This window comes from Rousettus aegyptiacus, unplaced genomic scaffold (genome assembly GCF_014176215.1).
Source record: "Rousettus aegyptiacus isolate mRouAeg1 unplaced genomic scaffold, mRouAeg1.p scaffold_m13_p_8, whole genome shotgun sequence".
In the NCBI taxonomy this organism is placed as follows: Eukaryota; Metazoa; Chordata; class Mammalia; order Chiroptera; family Pteropodidae; genus Rousettus; species Rousettus aegyptiacus.
In genome coordinates this window covers 83,791,167-83,806,153 of record NW_023416311.1, presented here as the reverse complement: position 1 = coordinate 83,806,153, position 14,987 = coordinate 83,791,167, and the positions used below count along the sequence as shown (strand labels likewise).

The window sequence follows — 14,987 nt, the reverse complement described above, 5'->3', positions numbered from 1 at the left end:
AGGATAAGGAGAATGGGGGGAAAAATGCAAGTCTGAGCTCAAGAGAAGCCAAAATCTAGCGAGTGGGAAGAGAGAAGGGAGCCAGCAAAGACGAAATGAAAGGGTGGTCTATGAAGGAGTGGCAGAATCAGGAAAGCAAAAATAAAAGCATGGAAGCCAAAGCAGGAAGTGTCAATAAGAGAATTATCAAGAACGTCAATTTTAAACACAGTCAATATTTGGGAAAGTTATTGAATTTTGATAATGAAGTGTAGTGTAAGTCCCTACACTTTCCTAAAAGACATTCTTATCTTTAAAAGAGATAACATGTTGCTGCAAGGAGAGATCCCCTGCAATCTCTTTATACTTTCCCCTCTCCTATAGCTGCTGGGACAAAACTAAACCATTTTGTTGAGTAGACAATCTTCTAAGACTATAAGGGAAAATATACTGCCACTGTATTTCAGTATGATTCAGCTCCTCGTGATGTATTTTATTTCATATTTTCATATTGCTACATTTAAATATAACATCAAAACTTTTCAGAATGCCTTCTATTGTTTATCTCATTTTATTTCCTTTCTAAAAAAATAATTGTGGTATTACTGATCTCTTCTGATTTATAGAGAGGAAAGAGATTAGAGTAAGATCTAAAGGAAATAATTTCTCTTACTCTCAAGCTACAGAATCTATAACCACTAGTCATCCTCCAGGATGAGCATGACTAATAGCCATTGAGCCTCTTGCAAGAGCCAATAAGAGTTCTCAGGTGGCATTGGTTTCTATAGTTCATTTCCTTTGCCATCTGAATCTCACATACTCATCTAGCTTGGTAGAAGTAAAAGAAATGCAGGTTTTTAGCTGCCTTGAGAATTTTTGATGTTCATCAGACTGTTTTGTTCTGTTTTGTGTCCTAGATCGGTTCCTACTTTGGTGGTGTTTTAACAACAGTTGACATTGATAAAGATTCTAATACTGACATTCTTCTGGTCGGGGCTCCCATGTACATGGGGACAGAGAAGGAGGAGCAAGGAAAAGTGTATGTGTACGCACTGAATCAGGTAATGGGAACTGTGGGTTTGGTGGAAATCCAGGAAGATCTCTCCTTTCGTTTTGGTTTTAACATAGAATGTACTTCTAATTTTTCACTCACTTTGCAAAAAGAAACAAAGAATCTTTCAGGGCCTATTTACCCCCACTGACCTCTCAGTCTCTAAACGAACATTAAAAATTCTAATAAAGTATTTCAAACCATTAAATATTTTTTTGCTCAGAAGTGTGAAGTGTTTTTTAACAGAATATATAGGATAAAGATAAATCTCACTAAACTGCTAAAGAAACTCACAGGGCAGTCATTCATGAATTCTGGCTTGGAGGATGGGTAGTATTAGCAGGGTGGGTGGTAAGCTGGGGGGGGTGAAGGGATTGGAAAAGTAGGGAATTCTAAGGCAATGACGCCAGACATTTTCAGCAAACTACTATGGTCTTTGGAATATTTTCTTGGGCTGGAATGAGATTTTTGTTTTCCACTCCTGACTTTAGACTAATCATTTGTTAAGTGAAATAATTCTTGATTTCTTCATTAGAAGATTTTTTATTTGCTACTTACAGCAAAGTCAGTTTTCATCTATTCGGTTTTTAAAATTTTTAGAATCTCTCTATATTATTTTATTCATAAATAGTATATATTTTTATTTCTCTCTCCTTTTTGAGGGGGGTGGTGGGGGGTCCTTCTGTCAATGTTTTTTTACCCTGTTCTGTTTTTCCCAAGAAAGTGTATTCCTGTCCATCGTTGCTAATACTTTCTGGCCTTTACTGAGTTTTTTGGCTTTTTTCACTCTTGAGAGTTTTGGGAAGAGTTTACATTTGAACAGAGTAAAATTTCTCTATAAGAGAAAAGATATAGAGGCTTTTCAAAAAAGCACAACATTGGGTGATGATAAGATAGTGACACAAATTGAGGATTCAAAAATTCAGTTCTTCGGCTTTAAAAAGATGCTGAGAGTTAAAACACTCACTCGATTGCATTAAAAAAGAGAATCCATCAAAATCCTCAAAATGCCTTTTTCCCCCACACTTTTACATTCTGTTCTTTAAAATCTCTAACTTTGCTCTCAGATAAGCACAGTTTAAGGAATTTTACAGACTTTACCGTTGATGTACAAATGGTTTTTAATAGAGCCGATTCAGTAGGCACTTAAAAATTCCGCTCTGCCATAGTAATGATAGAAATTCGTAAGTATCCTGTTTATCTTTCTTCCAGACAAGGTTTGAATATCAAATGAGCCTGGAACCCATTAAGCAGACTTGCTGTTCATCTCTGAAGCACAATTCATGCACAAAAGAAAACAAAAATGAGCCGTGCGGGGCTCGTTTTGGAACAGCTATTGCTGCCGTGAAAGACCTCAATCTTGACGGATTTAATGACATCGTGATAGGGGCTCCCCTGGAAGATGATCACGGGGGAGCCGTGTACATTTATCATGGAAGTGGCAAGACTGTAAGAAAAGAGTATGCACAAGTAAGAAGTTAAACCTACAGATTCTCACCCTTGAGTGCTAAGTGGGTTCGCTGCCGGGTGTCACCTGTCTCGCTTCCCGAGTTATTTAATTTTCTTCTTCTAACTCTATTGGGAAATTAGATTTCTAATTCTCTTCTTCTAAATTATCTTTATAGAAGAATTTCTTCGTATTTTACCATTTTATCTAGTTTTTCTTTTTCCCCTTGTTATTTGCCATGTCTCTATAATTTGATAATTTCTGAAATGGTAAAAAAAAAAAAAAAAAAAAAAAAACACTTAAAAAAAATTCTTTATTTTTTATGGTGACATTGGTTAATGAAATCCAGTAAGTTTAAGCATTTTTATCAATGCTATTTATCATTTGCAATTTGTCTGATCCTAAATAGAGAGTGCCACTTTATGAATAAGAGAACAATAATAGTACATAATTTTGCCAATAGAGAAGATGAGATTATTGTTTTTATATTCAGTATCCATGTCATTTTAATAAAACTGCATTACATTTAGATTTATGAATTAAATTGATATATTTTCATCAAATAAATCTGAGTTTCCAAAGGTTTATCATTTCTCACAGGTTATTTTCGAAAATAACCTGAATAATTAAGCTTAACTTGCAAGGGATTTCTGTTGTTCCTGTTTTAAGTTCATTGTCAGTTAATGACTCTAATACACAAATGTAATTTTTTTCTACATTAGAAAAATGTAAATTTATAGATGTGTTTAATGTATTATAAAAATTAGATAACTTAAAGGAATTCTTATTTAATTGTTTTTAAGTAATCATACTTAGGCATTGGACAACTACTTACAAGTAAAATAAAATTTACTACTTTCTAACTTATATAACAAGAAAAGAAAATCATAACATTAATCATTTTACATTTGATTGTTCTCTTTGGTACTGTAGTCAATAGAATTCTTGAAATTTATTTATTGGGAAGTTCTGCTTAACTTTTCACAGAGTTATAATGACATTAATAGTGAAACAATAAAATAAAGGGTCTATTTCAGTAACAACATACCTATCCAATTAATAAGGGATTTGTTTAGTGTTAAACATCTTCATAATATTATTTACTTCACTGGAAACAAGCAATATTAATCATTATGGTGTGATAGAATTAGGAACTACTTGACAGAATTTTTTTCTTGGGTTCTACTTAGTATTCCTTCAGTATTATCCTGCAAACTTAATGAAGTATCATTTGCAGTAAAAAAAGAAGGATTTTTAAATCATTAATAAACAGAATAGAGTTGTCATAAACATTTATTTTGTAAAATGGTGGTAAATCAAGACACAGCTTTAAACAAAAACAAGAGAGATTATTAGAGTTGAGTTTTTTTAATGCTTTCCCAGGGATTGGTGAAGATGTGCTCACTCATTTCCATGGTAATCAGAGGTGCTACTCATATATGAAATGATAGAGAATAACATTGAATCAACTCCTTTAGAACCAATGAGGTAGACATCTCCTAATTTCTTTTCAGAAAAAATAAGGAAATACTTCCCAGTGAGCCAAAAACATTTAAGCATGAAAAATGTCCCCCCGCCTTTTTATTTATTTTTTTTGCCTTATTTGGTTTCTTAATTTACAACCTTTAAGCAGAAAATAGGAGGATAAGAAGACCCCAAGTGCAGGAAGTGTCTGCCTGTCTTGCCTCCTTGCCATCAAGTTCTATTAAATTATTATCAGCTTGAACCAAAGCTAAGCCAGGAAGTGAAGATGTCAAACATGTATGGGGATGTGCATAGATCACTCTGTATGCATGTGTGCCCTCCCAAAATACATGTAAGTGGAAGTGAGTCTATTGTGACCTTGACTTGCAGGACAGTTTTTGGCAGACAGTAAAGAAGATCAAATACTGAAAAATGTATTTGAAGGAATATGTTATTTATACCCAGCCCCAGGTTCAGTGAACCAAACTGACTCCCCCACTTTCTTGTATGATGTGTTTTCAAGGTTTCTAATGCCTTCAAGTATCTCTACATAATGGGATTGAACAGGAATTAGAAATCAGGGCCAATTACTCACAATATTTTCCTTGAGGATTAGACGAGATGACGTTATGTAATTTTTTCCCCCTCTCTGGTGTCAGTAACCCTGAAATGATTTTGTCTGCACTATAAAAAGATATCCTTTGAGAACATCTGAGTAATTTCTCTTGTCTCCACATGAGGGGACTCTTGGGCAGCTTTCCAAAAGTTTTTTAATTTTAATTTTTGTTAACCAATCCAAGTTCTCAGCTTTATTGGAAACTGTTTTAGAAGAGACTCTTCTGACCTAAAAACTGTCGGCTGGAATTTTCACAGCGTATTCCATCAGGTGGAGATGGCGAGACGCTGAAATTTTTTGGCCAGTCTATTCACGGAGAAATGGATTTAAACGGTGACGGGCTGACTGATGTGACTATCGGGGGCCTTGGTGGTGCTGCCCTCTTCTGGTATGTATTTTAATGACATCCAATTAATCTAATTTCACAAATAGTTCTAGAGCTCAGAGTATTATCGAGGCTCATATCATACCAAATATTTATTTCCTTTTGTGCTTTATTATTCACATAAAAATTATGCAGCTTGGTAAGCTGAAGAAGTCTATAAGTCTTAAAAAATAAATTATAGTAATGGAACAAGTAGAATCAACTCTTAATTTGCTCAGCCTTTAAAATGCCTACATCCCCAAATTAGTTTCAATTAATTGCAAAATCCTACTCAATAGTCAGATACATACATTAATTCAATTGTGCTTATTTATTTATTAATAAAATAATTTATTAATTAATAACATTAATAACTGGCTTTAACTAGTTAAAAATTTTCAAAATATGGTAAAAATGTCAAGAATGACATTAATGAAAATGTTTTGTGATAATTTTGAAAAATGTTACAAACATTAAGAAATATAAAGGAAGGATTTAATAAATATAAAATATATTTATGATATACATGGATGGAAAATCTATATGTCGATTCCACGAAATTATTGATTTAATATAATTTAGGTGGAAAGAAATCTCAATGGTCATTTCCCCAACAATCTACCTGGAAGAGTAGTAAAGAAAATTGTGAAGGATTGCAATGAAGATAGAGACCTGAAAATAGATGACTCCGTCATAATTTGGATAACGCTTCAGAACTAATGCTCGAATAAAAATTATACACTAAATCATACACAGATAGTACACATTGTTGTAAAAATGTTTTGACTATATCTAACTATGTATACAGTGTACTATACAGTAGAGAGAAAAGGAGACTGAAAGGCAAGGCCTAGGAAAGGAGAATACCGGCCAGCCAGCCAGTGGCGGTGACTTTGGGGAGGGCTCATTGAAACAAGGACTCCAAACCAGAAGCCGCCCACATCAGGAATAACGAGCACATACATTTAGTTTTTGTTTGAACGGTTCATCCTGAATTAATTAATATATATGCCTCATGGATACATGGGAGATACCCAGGGAGAAATGAGTAACTCCCCGCGGTGGCTTAGAATTCAGGCTTAAATACCATCTTACTAGGGAAAAGGGAGGAGGCGTAGAGGCCTCTTAGGGAGAGTAAAGATTTTTAGGAAAGATGAATGGCCCTTAGAAGAATAGATAGGAGGCATGATAGTTTGTGACAAGGACTGTCTGGAAGTGTTGTGAGCTTCTAGTCCCCTCTCCTGTCAATTTTCCATAGTCGATGAAACTCCCAGGGAGGGGATTTACGACAATTGAGGGTTTTTTGTGGAGGATGTGTCTTTAGGCAGATAAAGGTGTTCAGAGAAAGCCTGTTTCTGCATTTACTGTTTTTCAAGTGCCTACAGCTCAAGATAATCAGTATAGCAAAGTGGCATATTTTGGGGTGGCATGTCCTGAACTCCTACAGTCATATTTTGGGGTGGCATATTCTGCCGCCCTTTAGAAACAAAAACCTAAAATGGTTTCAAAGCAACATCAACACAATCTCTTCTGTCTCAAAGATTCACCAGAAAAAAGGAGTCCTGAGATCCCATAATATACACAAAGAATCATCCCCTTCAATGGGCTCACTTCGAACCCCCAAAACGGTGGCATTCATTAAATGCAAAAATGTGTGAGTAATACCGCTGTTTATGTGTTTGTAGGTCCCGAGACGTGGCTGTAGTTAAAGTGACCATGAATTTTGAACCTAATAAAGTAAATATTCAAAAGAAAAACTGCCGCATGGAGGGAAAGGAAACAGTTTGCATCAATGCTACAGTGTGTTTTGATGTGAAATTAAAATCCAAAGAAGACACGGTTTATGAAGCCGGTAAGGGTAATACATAGAGCAAGTGCTTTTGTGCAGAAGGACAATATAGTCGCTCCAGCATGATAAAATTCAGGGAGATGTTGTATTTTCCCCAATGATAGGGATCTGCACATTACATTTGTCCCGCGAACATATTGAACCTTGAAAAATATTGTACTGCCGAAGGAATAGGTCATGGAACCCAGAAAATCCTGGAGCAGAAACTAAATGTGATGGTTTCAACATTCCAGACTTCCCCTCCAACTCTCCACTTAGCTATAAACAATTGGGTACTTAAAAAATAAATGAGAAGGAGGAAGAGAGGGATTGAGACCAATTCAGAGATAGTGTTTTGAAATCAGGCTCCAAATGAGCCCAGTTGTCCTTCCTATGGGTTTTCACAAAGAACCTTCCCTTCCTTCTTCTGCCCTCTCTTTGGTAGGACTGGAATTGCAAAGAATGTGAATGTTGAGTCGCTCTCACTGTCCCAGGATCCCTTTGCTTTGCTCAGAAGGTGACCCTCGTTTCTGAGAGTCAGACATCACAGGCATGTCACAGCAGCCCGGGTATCCCCCCTCCTCCCCACACTCTACACTTTCTGAGGCTTGTTTCATGATATTGAAATATGTTGGAGTCAAAACTGTGAAGGCCATTGGATGCAGAAGAGGAATTTACTCTGCAAACCAAATAAAAGTAGAATGAGAAAAGACATTAATCTTTAGAATCGATTTTTCTTAAAAATAAACAAATAATTTGACATGAGAAAAAAATGGATTTTTCTTAGTTTGCTCTATGTGTGTATTCCTGCAATATTCCTCTGACTAGAAACGAGGCAGGGAATGTAAAAATGATTTATATTTTCATAGTAACATTATATCAATCTTATTTAGTTTTAACAGTCTAAAATGGCATTTTTTTATAAAACAGGTAAAATTTCATTAATGTATATTTTGGTCTTTATCAAAATATAGCATAATTAATATTTTAAGCAAGGCTCCAACACTTTTAGACTAAAAAGTATTTTAGGTAAAAATCCAGTAAACACAGCCGTGGTGAGGAAATTAGGCGATCTGTAGGTATGTGTGTGTGTGTGCACGCATACATACATATATATTACAGAATAAGTATAATTAAGCATTAAAAACATAGTGAACTCAGAAAGCAGTTCTGTAGAGTTCCTCAAGGTTATTTTTAGGACTACAAATACTACTGTAGTACAATAGTGTAGATATGCTGACTAATAGAAACTTTTTTTAATTGACTGATTACTCAAGAGATTCTTCTATAATGCTAATTTAAAGACCTGGATTATATGAAAACCACCCCCCAAAAATATTTCTTCAATTATTCTTTTTTTATTTTTATAGATATGCAGTACCGTGTCACACTAGATTCACTAAGACAAATATCACGAAGTTTTTTCTCTGGAACTCAAGAGAGAAAGATTCAAAGAAACATCACAGTTCGAGAATCAGAATGCACTAAGCATTTCTTCTACATGTTGGCAAGTAAATCATATATCATAGCTACCTTATTCCAAATTAAGAATAAAGTATAGATGTCTCATTTCAAGTCAATCGAATCTAATTGTTTTACTTCAAAGTGCACATTATGAAGTAAACTTTGTTCACTTTTATCAGAAAATCACAGGTCTGATCTTTTAATTTTCAAATACATTTTATAAAACTTTCATTTTCTCTGTGCGTGTTATCAGACATCCATATATTATAGAATAGTAAAATGCACAGTACACTAGTCAATAAAAGACCTGTCTCTTTCAACTTAACAGCATTTAACTTCTATCTGCCTTGTCTGTCAAATGTGGATAAGTGATTAAATGCACTGAGAGGGAACCGCTAGGCCACAGGCTTTCTGAAGTCTCTTCTTGTCCTGAGCTATGTATTTCATTCTTGGACTTCAAATTGAAGGGGGAAATATCTGGTATTTTCTGTCTTTTGTAGGCTTTGTGCTACCTAACTTTCTCTTTTAGTGGTTGAGGGAGCCTTGGAAAGCAAATTATTTATCTCTAGAAATGTCTAGTAAGCCAGTTTGAACCATTTTAAGTGTATTTTATTGAGTCACTGGGCATGCAGGGGGCAGTCTCAAGTTAGGGTGAGAGTTTCTTAAACACTTTCTTAAAAAAGAAATGAATAGTATGAGAAAACACTGGTTTTAGTCAGCAAGACTGAAATTTTAGAGACTAGAACTTAATCTTGGAATTTTAAAGAAACAGGATAATCCCCGACACTGCCCCCCCCAACCTCCACCTCCAGCTCTGACTTATTTTTGTATTCTTGATGTATTCATATTCTATTTTTTTTTTTTTTATTGTAGTCAGGGTCATGAAAGTGACTGAAAATGTATGGTAGTGTGCTAGATTTATTTTTCCTCAGTGATTTTCAAGTCAACATTCTCCATGACTTATATTAAAATTAACTTATTCTGTCAACACTAAGATCAATCTATGATGGGGAAAAAAAAAAAAAACCTGGAGTTGTCACTCCTATTTAGTTCATCCGACTGAACATTTAGGAGTTAGAACGTAAATCAAATTTGAAAGGACATGAAACCAGATATGGCACTGACTCTAACCTTCCAAAAATCACCATAGTGTATATTTGTCAAATATTTAGTATCTAGCTTAGTCCAGACACTGGTATTAAAAAGAATGAACTAGTTTACAAATTTCCAGAATTCTTTTTGATTTTAATGGATACTTCAACATTTGTTGTGGAGTCAGCCAGGATGGAATTTGTATCCCAGCTTCCCCACATTCCGAGTGATTTTGGCAAAGTCGTTCAGTCTCGTAGAGGCTCAGTTTTTCATCTGTAAAGACCATAATAGTTATTCATCTTGGAGGATTGTAGAAATAATTCTCAACGATATGTGTAAAAGCTCATAATTCTAGACATGCCATAAATGGTGGCTGTTACTCATAACAGCATAATCAATATTAATTGTATTAACATTATTTAAATATCATTTAACATTATAAAATTTTTACAATTCTTGGTACATACTATATGAATGAAATGCAACTCAATTGAGAAGAAGTTTGCTCTTTTAAGTTTGGGAGACTTTTCTAGAAGTATTACACGGTGAGTTTAACTTGAGGTCTCAAGAGAAACGATATTGTTAGGCCAGCAGCTTGGAGCAGAATACGCTGACATGGCAAGGTGCTACATAGTCCGTCACTCCAGCAGGCTCCTTTGAGAAGCTGAAGGTGAGTCATACTGTGAAACCTCTGCATTCCAGCTATGTCCCTTGTCAAGGCAAAAGGGCAGTCCTTCTCCAGCAAAGCAAAATCCTGATGAGGTCACATATCATCATATCAGGTGCACAAGACTGTTTCAGTAAGGCTGACCCACAAGGGGAAGAAGGAAGCCATAATAAGATCAGAACATCCAATAAATAGGATACCAATGATATATTTTATGTTTTGACCTCTAGGACAAGCATGACTTCCGGGACTCTGTAAGAATAACTTTGGATTTTAATCTTAGCAATCCAGAAAATGGGCCTGTTCTTGATGATTCTCTACCGAATTCAGTACATGAACATGTAAGTCATATCTATTTAATTTAGAACACCTATTTGACTATATTAGAGAAAACCTGAAATATATAAATAGGCACAAACACACATGACCCTAAATATATTTTAGTTATATTTAAAAATTATATTTCCTTAATTATAATTATTAAATTATATTTTCAAAAATAAGTAGATGCTTTTAGACTTTTCCTAACACTTCTAACTTCCTATTGTTGGAGTTTAAGAAAACTTATAAATGACATCTATTTTGATCTCTCTTGAATTCAGGACCAATTTAAAGAAAGACATAGGTCAGCTAGTTGGGACTCCCTTTTATCACTAATGAACACTAGGTCTCAGGGCATGGTTTAGATAGAATGGGTGTATTCATGCTGAACCAGATCTGGGACACAAATAACCAAATAGGCCATCAGCAGTGCTCAGCAATCTCAGGGTTTCTTCGTGGGGGCCCACCTCATAAAACTTGCAGAACGGAGGGGTAGAGCAGCATGTATGTTTCCCACGGGCACACCACGGCCCCGAGAGCGGAACAGAAAGGAAGGGACTGACCTGTGTTCACCCAGTTCCTGCTTACAAATTCAGAGTCCTGAGAAAGAGTGAGGGAGTGTGGAGAAAACACTGGGGATGGGGAATCAGTTTTCCTCATTCATCTATATTCCCTTCTCCCTTCCTTCCTTTCCAGTATATTTATCAAGTGTTTTATACATACCAGGCATCAGAGCTTACAGGGAACAGGCATTATATAGTAATAAGAGTGTGAGCTCAGAGCTCGAACTTCCGCTTAGTCTGAAGTGTCAAGGAGCACCTCTTGGAAGTTGTGACATTTATGTCGAGACCTGTTGAGAGGATGATTTTCATCCTCTTTAAAGGGGTGGAGAGAGCAGGGTTCCAAGCAGAGGGATGTGTGTAAAGTTTCTAAGCATAACAGGAACTAAACTAGCCTCGCTAACATGGCTGAATATGAAGAGCTAGGGGAGAACGTGACATGGGATGAGGCAGGAGGCATCGGCAGGAGCCAGGTCACCCAGGGCTTCGGGCCACTGCACTGACGTTAAACTTTTTTTGAAGAGAAATAGAATGCTATTGATGGCATTAACTGGTCCAGTGACAACTCTGGATTTGTGTTTTTCTAAGGATTACTCCAGCAGCAATGTGGAGGACGATTGGAGAGAAATAAGAGTGATTACAGGAGACCAGTTAGGAAGCTGTTACTTTAATTAGAGGAGGAATTAAAGTAATTCAGGGGAGACCAGAGGCAGTGGTGGAAATGCAGAGGCGAGGAAGGACTTGGGAGTTATTTAGAAGAGGGGTAGAATGGACAGTTCTTGAGGATGGATTGTTTAAAGAGGAGGGGTTGGATGAAGAAGAGTGGAGGAAAATTCCCGGTTATATGGCTTGACCATTTTCCACCCTCCTGGCTGAACTCTATTATATTCCTAAGTATTTGATTCTTTTTAATAAAAAATCTCATAATTGGAGTTGAGTTAAAGTGTTCTCATGGACTTAGATCTTAAAAAACTTGACTTAACTTTTTGAAACTGTTCTACTTGACCACATTAAAGTCATTGAAAAACATCTGTGAAAACTGCATTCTTCAAAGGACTGGAAGAATTTATACCTAAAAGTAAAAGTTGATTCTTTCCCCCTATAAATTATAGGAACAAATATAAAATATCTTATGAATCTATTCTTTGCGAGTTGCCTAACTTATTTCTCAATATGTCATTTATTTTGCACAAATTAAATAGGTAATTTTCAATAATGATTAAATTTTTAAAAATGCTTTTCTGTGACCATTTCAGATTCCCTTTGCCAAAGATTGTGGAAACAAGGAAAAATGCATCTCAGACCTCACCCTGGATGTATCCACTACAGAAAAAGGCCTGCTTATCGTCAGGTCCCACAATGATAAGTTCAACGTTAGCATCACAGTCAAAAATAAAAAGGACAGTGCCTATAACACCAGAACCATAGTGCATTATTCTCCAAATCTAATTTTTTCAGGAATTGAGGTAAACTTTTATTTATTTATTTATTTATTTTATTTTATTTTATGTATTCTTTTAATAATCATTTATTGAAGCTACTTTTCATATTGCTGAGCTAATTGTTTTTCTATATTGATTTTAAAAGAACAGAAAGCATTTTGTACAAAATTAGTAATCTCTAATAGTGAAAATACCAAGATTTTCTTTAAAGTTTTCGTTTTGATATAATTCTTTAGAGATTGTGTCTCTTTTTGGATTCAGTATGAGAAAATAGTCTCTGATATATCACAATCACGTTCCACAGAGTCCTTAAACTGATGAAATTGAGACTGAGTCAAGGAAACAATAAATATAACAAAGTCAAAACAGTTTAAGAGAAGTGCAGAAAGGGAGTAATGCAGGTACTGAACTAAAAAAATTTACATACAGAAAAATCAAGATACCATTTTCCACTTTCTATGTAAAATCTTTACATTGGCCAGAGAGTTGTGTTAAATGATGATATGTGAATTCTTTTATCCAGCCACCTAATCGCCCAGCGAGGTAGGTGCTATTAGTACATCCATTTCACAGTAGAAGATCTAGACAGGATGATGTGATGTGTTTTGTCCTTCAGACGTCCTTAACTTAAGTAATGTTTTAAGATTTCCTTGGGCTGTGTGGCAGGTGATCCCAGAATGCTGTGCCTCTCCCAATTAAATTGAGAGAAAAAAGCAGTGCAGAGTCCAAGGCACAGCTGGGAAAATTCTAGAAAACCAAACTCAAGGATTTCACCTGTGTGTCTGCCTTAGTTCTGTTTATTTTCTCTTCCTAGGCTATCCAAAAAGACAGTTGTGAATCCAATCATAATATCACATGTAAAGTTGGATATCCTTTCCTGAAAAGAGGAGAAATGGTAAGCAGATTATACAAAATACATGTGGCAATTGGATATGAAAAATAATATGCTCAAAGCCAAATATATAAATCTTCATGGTAGTTTCGGGTGATGTAAATGAAGAAGGTTAAGTTTAAATTTTGAGCTCTTGGAACCAAAAGGCAGTTGTTGCATGAGTCAGACTCAGACACCAAGACAAAATTATAAATTTATGGTGGGTAACTTCTCTGATAAAACAGAGCTGGGAAATTCTCATAATGGAGTCTCCTATGTGCTAGACTTTTCTAACCTGTAGGAAAAAACTTTTCGGATTGGTTTAGAATTTTGTATAGAAACTCTTCCATCATTTCTCTTGCTCTTTTTAATAAAAGCTTCATTGAGATGCAACTCATATACCACACAATTCATTCGTTTAAACTATAAAATTTAATGGATTTTAGTATATTCATCAAATTGTGAATTATACAACCATCAGCAGTCAACCTTAGAACGTTTTCACAGCCCAAAAAGAAAGCCTGTACACATTACCAGTTACTACTCTTTTATCTTCAACAGTCCTTCCCAAACCCCAGGCAACCACTGATCTACTTTCTGTGGATTTGCCTATTCTGACATTTTATATATGAAATTATACAATATGTGGTCTTTGTGACTGGCTTCTTTCACTTAGCATGTTTTCAAGGTTCAGTCATGTATTCATAGTTCATTCCTTTTTATTTCCAAGTAATAGTTCATTGTGTGGATATATCACCTTTTATTTACTTATTTTATTTACTCATTGAGGTTGTTTCTACTTTTCAGCTACTGTGAATAATACTGCTATGAATAGTTGTGTATAGGTTTTGGTGTGGACACATGTTGTCAATTCTCTTGGATATTATTAGCCTAGGGATGAAATTGCTGGCTTATATGGTAACTTTGTGTAACATATGGGGGAACTGCAACTTTTCCAAAGTGGCCTCCCCGCCATTTTACATCCCTACCAGCAATGTATGAGGATTCCAGTTTCCTCACATTGTTACTATCTTTTTGATGATAGCCATCCTAGTAAGTGTGAATTAGTATTGCATTCTGATTTAGATTTTCATTTCCCTAATGGCTAACAATGGTTGAAGTTTTTTTTTTCATGTGCTTGTTGGCCATGCATATATCTTCTTTGGAGATATGTCTGTTCAGACTTATTTTTTAATTGGGATGTCTTTTTTTTATCATTAAATTGTAAGATCTCTTCACATATTCTGCATTCAGACCCCTTATCACTTTCTCCCATTATGTAAACTGCCTTTTCATTTTATTGATGGTGTCCTTTGAAGCATAAAAATTTTGCTTTGATGAAGTCCAATTTCTGTTTTTATTTATACTTTTGGTATCGTATCCAGGAAGGCTTTTCCTAACTGAAATTTATAAAGATTTACTCCGATATTTTCTTCCAAGAGTTTTATGGTTTTGCTATTACATTTAGGTCTGATCCTTTTTGATGAACTTTTGTGTATAATGTAAGGAAAGACTATATTCTTTGCATGTGAATATTTGGTTATCCCACACCATTTGCTGAAAAGATTATTCATTCCCCCATTGAATTGTCTTGACACTCTTACTGAAAAGCAGTTGACCATAAATAATACATAGGATTATTTCTTGACTCTTAATTGTATTCCATTGATCTATCTGTCTATCTTTATGCCAGTATCAACTATTTGGATTACTTTAGCTTTGTTATAAGTTTTGAAATCAGGAAATGTTTAAGGCTTCCAACTATGTTTTCTTTTCCAACATTGTTTGGTTATTCCAGGTTCCTCGCATTTCCACTTGCCT

At 35.2% G+C, this 14,987-nt stretch overlaps 1 protein-coding gene across 1 annotated transcript in view; it reads left to right on the top strand.

The window, feature by feature from the left end:
• ITGA1 (integrin subunit alpha 1) overlaps positions 1–14,987 on the top strand; it is a 155,508-nt gene that overhangs the window by 116,924 nt on the left and 23,597 nt on the right. Inside the window, exons 13-20 of the mRNA XM_016142376.2 lie at positions 897–1,040; positions 2,243–2,500; positions 4,815–4,945; positions 6,607–6,773; positions 8,120–8,256; positions 10,203–10,313; positions 12,110–12,319; positions 13,110–13,190. Of these exons, the coding sequence (XP_015997862.2) occupies positions 897–1,040; positions 2,243–2,500; positions 4,815–4,945; positions 6,607–6,773; positions 8,120–8,256; positions 10,203–10,313; positions 12,110–12,319; positions 13,110–13,190 (1,239 nt within the window). The remainder of the gene's footprint in view (positions 1–896; positions 1,041–2,242; positions 2,501–4,814; positions 4,946–6,606; positions 6,774–8,119; positions 8,257–10,202; positions 10,314–12,109; positions 12,320–13,109; positions 13,191–14,987) is intronic.